Below are 6217 nucleotides of genomic sequence, written 5' to 3' on the forward strand. Positions count from 1 at the left end.
TATTTTCAGATATACTTAAGCTCCTTTTTGTGTAATAAACTCAATGGAGAATTTTGAATTACATTAACTAGCTGAATATATTTCAAGTAATTTAATGCTGCCTTTGGGACTTTGAGTGAATTTAGTTATGATTTCTCAGTTGTTGGCAAGTTTTGTTTTGTATTCTTTTTAAACTGGGTGGGAACAAATGGCAATATTAATTATCCAGGCTCCTTCTTCATTAGCCAGTCTTCACATGGCTGTTCTCATGTCCGCAGCCTGTAGTTCCTGGGAAACCAGTTCTTGCATGTCCTGCCTTGGTTGCACAGAGACTCTGGCACCATCCTGGGCTGAGCCATGTCAGCAGGTGGTTGTCTGAGTCTGGCTGCTGGTTGACCACATGTATTTCATTGTTGGAAATTGTCGCACTACACCTGACTCCTCCTTCAAGATTAAAGGAATATTACATTGGGAATGTGAATGAAAATTCTCTTTAGACTTCTCAGTTAAAAACAAAAGCCCAAGAACATTGTTAAAAACTAGTTTATGCCTGCAGATTCTGAATATTTCATTCATGAAGCACCAGAAATCTTGGAATAAAAAACAAAAAAAAGGATTTTTGTTTCAGTTTCAGAACTTTTAATTAAATTCTTGTTTGTAGATAAATATTGTTTATTCATTTTATGCATGTAGATATGTGTATAAAATTCAGATAGGGTCAGAGGGGAACTGAAATTAAAACAAGAAATTATCCATGTTGAATTCCTTACAAATTACTCTATTGCTGGTATCAAGAGTCAGGTGATAATAGCTGTACTGTAAAGTTGTTCTGTGCTGTTACAATGAGTGGACAGTGCAAATGAGCATAGGAGAAGCCTGGTGGCCACAACAGTTGTACCCATACCTTAGTTGCTGTCAGAGCTATCACTGACAGTGGACAAATAATGAGAAATTAGTGAGGAGCATGGTGGAAGAGGCTGGTGTGGATGGTACCTAGCTGGGCATTCCTGACCCTTGAGGTAGTGACCTAAGCTCTCTGAGCATGTTTGCCTTTTGAAAGAAAGACAAATGCTTGCCTGATTCTTAAAGGGTACTGAAACATGAGTTGCTTGCAAAGCACTTGACATTTCAAAAATTTAGTGCTACATACAGACATGAAATATCCCTAATGTATTTTGATAGTGCTAAAATAACATGGTACTATCGCTGAAGTCAGTTTAAAACTTTCTCAGAATTGTCGTTACTCATTTTTTTGTTCAGCCCTCTGCCTCCAAACCGCTCTTGGTCCATTCACTGTAGCAAACTGAAAAATGAGACTGCAGGTTAGTGATTCATGTTCCCTTCTTATAAATAACACAATGATCTTTGCTAGTTAAGCTGAATCATTCAAAGGAGATAAAGAAAGAAATAAATCAGACATCTCTGTGACCTCACATGGAAAGATCAGACAAGGCCATCACGTTCTCCGAAGCATCAGTCACATGTTATTTCATAGTCATTTTTACACAATTACTGTTCTACGTATAGATGAAAATGCTTAAGAGTTTACGGTATTAGAAGGGAACTTAGTCTGGTTAAAACAGAGGTTCGGGGAATAAATATTCTAATTCTGTCCTTGATTTCTTCTATCACTTGACTATTGTCATTTGACCTTTCTGTTTGTTTTTGCCCAGGTTTGAAGCAGGCTTAACATTATCTTACCTGCTAGAAAGAATTTCCTTAATTCCCAGTGAGAAGGCCTTATATTGTTTGCAAAGCAGACTTCCATAGCAATTGAGGTAGCCACACTAGAATCATAGAATGAGAAAATATCCTGAGTTGGAAAGGACCCACAAGGATCACCAAGTCCAACTCCTGGCTCTGCACAAGACCACCCCAAAATCAGACCATGTGTCTGAGAGCGTTGTCCAAACACTCCTTGATCTCCAGAAGGCTCAGTGCTGTGACCACTGCCCTGGGGAGCCTGTCCCAGTGCCTGACCACCTCTGGGTGCAGAACCTTTCCCTAACCCGCAGCCTGACCCTCCCCTGTCCCAGCTCCATGCCGTCCCCTCGGGTCCTGTCGCTGTCCCCAGAGAGCAGAGCTCAGCGCCTGCCCCTCCGCTCCCCTGTGAGGGAGCTGCAGGCCGCCATGAGGCTTCCCATCGGCCTGGTCTTCTCCACGCTCAACAACAAGGGACCTCAGCTGCTCCTCATACGTTTTTCCCACTAGACCCTTCACCAACTTTGTTGCTCTGGTTTTCAATAAAAAGTCTGTGGTGTTCATTGCTCAACTGTTATTGTGTAATTGTGCATTCCTCTTGTCATTAAAGCCACCGTACCATGTGTCTAATTTCTAGATGTGAAAGACTTGAAGAGCAGCTAAACGACCTGACTGAGCTCCACCAGAATGAGATCCTGAATCTAAAACAGGAGCTGGCCAGCATGGAGGAGAAAATTGCCTACCAGTCTTATGAGCGAGCCCGGGACATCCAGGTGGGTGGCAGAAACTAGGGCACTCAAGTCCAGTCTTCCACCTGCCCTTTCAGTAACTGCTTTGCTTTTGAAATACTTATTTGATTTAGTACTTGTTTTTAATTGCTATAGATTTATTCCCAAACTGCATATTAAAAATAACCAAAAGGCCTTTATTCAGTCACTGACCCTCAGGCATCTCCCAGAGTAACTTCTTTTGTGAAGAAGTGCTGTGTGTATTCATCAGCAGGCAAGTTCATCTTCTGAGGGGCCCCACCACTTGGTCCAGCGAAGGGTTTTTAAATGATTAGAGCAAAGTGGAAGCCTGCATCCACTCTTCATGCTGCCTATATTTTCAGGGTTTTCTTTGGATATTGGAAACTAATTATAACCTGAATATTTTTTTACAGTAGCATTCTGAGTAAACTGATCTAGGGTGTCTTTGTGTGTCACACATTTTAGAGCAATCACCGCAGATGTCTCAGGGAAGATGGAGGCTGGTTTCATGTATCCACTGTATCTGGTCAGGAAACAATTCTTTCCATTGGTTTTGCCCAAATACGGAGATGTTTTTAAAAGAGAAGTGTTCTTCAGTGTGTGAAAGACGAAAGCTACACAGACCCAGGCAGACAGACACAGAATGAAAGACCTGGGAAATGATCTAAGTAGCAGCTAAACCTTATAAAAGCCTATTCAGAAACAAGTCTAGCATTTATTTTAAATCCTTGTCGTGTTAGTTGTAGCAGGCATCTCAGCTTTGATAGCCAATGTGAGATATTTATAGTGTGAGCAGAGACCTGTAGGTCAAAGTTCTGCTTCTGGCCCCCAGAGAAGTTTCAGCCAGGTAATCTCCTCTTAAACAAAGGAGGCTTGGCTTTTGTCACACTTCTGGGTCCAGCTGCAAGTTGTGTTGAGTTGATGTGCATTCAGGCTTCTGGTTGTTCGAGGAGGCTGATCAGTTTTACCCATTACTTTCAGGTAACATAACTAAAGAGAAGCCTCATACTTCATTGACAGACATTATGCAATGGCAGAGAAATGTAACAGGTGACAATGACCTTTAGGTTAAGCTTAAAATAAATCAGTGTTTGTGGACAGTGGTGCCATGGCCTCTCTCAGTAAAAAGCAGCCTCTCTGAAGAATGTTGTAATATTCAGGTTTCATTCTCCTTTCTCATTTAATACAGCAGGAAGAAGTAAGGTTGGAAACTTAAAATGAAGTGGGGGGTTCTCAATAGCTTTTTTTAATCTTCATTTATGATTCAGCACTTCCAGTGTAAACTTGCAAATTGGTTTATCCTATTCCTCAGCATTGCTGAGGAAAAGGTAAGCCTCAAGTTTTCTTGCATGAAAGAACAGCTACAAGGATTGGCTGGTGTTGCAGAAGAACAGTTGACGGAGCTAGGTCTGTAGGCAGAACATCCTGGTTCCTGTCTGAACATCAGCCTGAGGGACACTGCTGCTCTCTGCAGACTTCTGGTTGTTACCCAACACTGGCCTTAGAGTCACGAGAAAAGCAGTTCGGAGGGAAGATTAAGGGCAAAACTGTAATTTTCTGTCTCCATGAGCAGAAATGTGCCATTGCAAATTGCCCTAAAACCCCTCCTGCTTGTCAGTAGCCCACCTGCTGCACGATGGCCCACTTGCCAAGGGTTGCTGCACTCCGGAGATCTTCCTCCCATGACACGAGCTGTGCAATCCCAGCCCTGGCACTCTCAGACCCTTCCCTGATCTTATTCAGCTAACCAAGCAGAATGAGGCTGAGCCTCTTTGATTAGTTACTTTGTTGACTCCAGTTTTCTGCCAGATCCAGTAGAGAATTGATTGGGCTCACAGAGGGGTCAGACGAGCACAAGCCAGGGAAAAGAAACTGATGGAAATGAGAGGCTCTGGTAAGCAAACAGAGTGGAAGAGGAAGAGTGCTGGCTGGACGCAGCGCCTTTGTGCCCTCAGTGTCTCTTGAAACCGAAGCTGAGGTGAGCAGCCCACTGGGTAGCCCCTGCTTTCCAGACAGATGAAGGCTGTCTGGTTACAGAGGGCTATTGGTGTCCTCCTCCGTCTGGGTCCGACCACAACACAGGAGGGATGATGAGCTCTCAGGTGACCTTTATACCACCTACAGGGACAGACAGCTGACATTGCAAAGTGGCATCTGAAATGCGTGTTTCAACAAAGGCTGGCTTCTGCCCAAGCTGTCACCTTTCTCTGTCAAGCCTCTGTCATGTAAATGAGATCACAAGTTTTGTTATGAGCTGCAGTACCTAGTTAATGAGGGACTCCACAATCACATGAAATGGCACAGCCTCTTCTAGTCCTCCTGCAGGGTATGAAATCAATGTAGTGACTCATATCCTGCAGAAGAGTGCATGAGGAAGGTGGCTGTGGTCTGGTCTAGTCAGTAAGATGAGTGCCATGGACCACCACGGGGGTGGGCGTGTAGGGTGCTGGCAACCGAGCAGTGTGTTCTTGCCGACAGGAGGCACTGGAAGCGTGCCAGACCCGCATCTCCAAGATGGAACTGCAGCAGCAGCAGCAGCAGGTGGTGCAGCTGGAGGGTCTGGAGAATGCCACAGCCAGGAACCTGCTGGGGAAGTTCATCAACATCCTCCTAGCTGTCATGGCAGTCCTCCTCGTCTTCGTCTCCACTGTGGCCAACTGTGTCGTGCCCCTCATGAAAACTCGCAATAGGACGTTCAGCACTTTATTCATAGTGGTTTTCATTGCCTTTATGTGGAAGCACTGGGATGCCATCTCTGGCTACTTGGAACGGTTCTTGTCTCCCCCCAGATGATGGCATGAGGAATTGGCTGCGTCGCTCCCCTCCCATCACGCTCAGTGAGCAAGCGTGGCAAAGATTAGTCAGCAACTACTCCGCTGAAGTTTTAAAGTGTCCGAGTGAATTTGTTTACATTTAGAATAACGTTTTTTCTCTGCAAGATGCATTGCAATAGTATTTTTTAGATTTTATTCAAGAACTCTTTTTTGGCGAGAATCCTGGATAATTTTTATGTAGCATGGTTCTCTTTGGATGCAAATCTTAAGATTCTTTAAAGTGTACAAAAACAAATAAATAAAACACGGAAATTTGGAGCATACCAATGGGCAATTTAAATTGTGGCTTGAACTACTGTACTAATCCTGTCAGGAAGAGGAGAATGTGTTTAACTTAAGATGAGCAAAGCTAAATGTAGTGCACAGCCTTGAGGGATGGTACCACAGCAAACCTATAACACTAAACTTTTACTGTGAAGTCTGCTCACATTCCATGTCCAAATGTATGGGTTCAGAGTGGTTTCTTTCCTTAACAAGAGAAAAAACAACGCATGGATCTCTTTCCCAACTCAGCATCTGGGTTTGCCATTTGTGCTAACCTGTCTTAGAGAAACTTTCTGTAAGGCTGATCAACTTTGCCAAGTATATGAAGTGGAAGCCTCATGCCATACACAGTAACTGCACAGTTGTGCTACAGTATTTGAAGTAGTCCTTGAAATACTTATCTTTAAGCAGAAGCCCTTGGTCGCACTTTTAAGGTTTTTTTTATATATGTATATTCACAGATTAAAAGAAATCCAAACAGCATACTTGAAGAGTGTAATACTCAAACTCTCAGTGCTTCCTTATTGTTTCTAATATAGGATTTTTTATTATAATTATTATTATTATTATTGGGGGTTTTTTTTTGGAAGGGGTTGGGAGGGTCATTACTTTTTTTTTTTTTCCTTTTAAATAAAGAAGTGATGTTTTTAAATGAAGAAATGCGTGAATAATTGTGAGCCGTCTTGTCCT

General features: G+C 43.0%; 1 protein-coding gene across 20 annotated transcripts in view; it reads left to right on the top strand.

The window, feature by feature from the left end:
• The window catches only part of TMCC1 (transmembrane and coiled-coil domain family 1), a 131142-nt gene extending 125132 nt beyond the window's left edge, over positions 1 to 6010 (top strand). For 19 of the 20 annotated variants that reach the window (XM_082768123.1, XM_082768121.1, XM_082768118.1 and 16 more), the window contains 2 exons: positions 2318 to 2453; positions 4908 to 6010. In XM_082768123.1, coding sequence (XP_082624249.1) covers positions 2318 to 2453; positions 4908 to 5222 — 451 coding nt within the window. In that variant the 3' untranslated portion in view covers positions 5223 to 6010. Of the gene's footprint in view, positions 1 to 2317; positions 2454 to 2894; positions 2956 to 4907 lie in introns of all 20 variants that reach the window. The other variant, XM_082768105.1, reaches the window with a different exon arrangement.
• The last annotated feature ends 207 nt before the right edge of the window (positions 6011 to 6217 follow it).

The sequence above is a fragment of the Aythya marila genome, assembly GCF_965140915.1.
Source record: "Aythya marila genome assembly, chromosome: 10".
NCBI classification, from domain to species: domain Eukaryota; kingdom Metazoa; phylum Chordata; class Aves; order Anseriformes; family Anatidae; genus Aythya; species Aythya marila.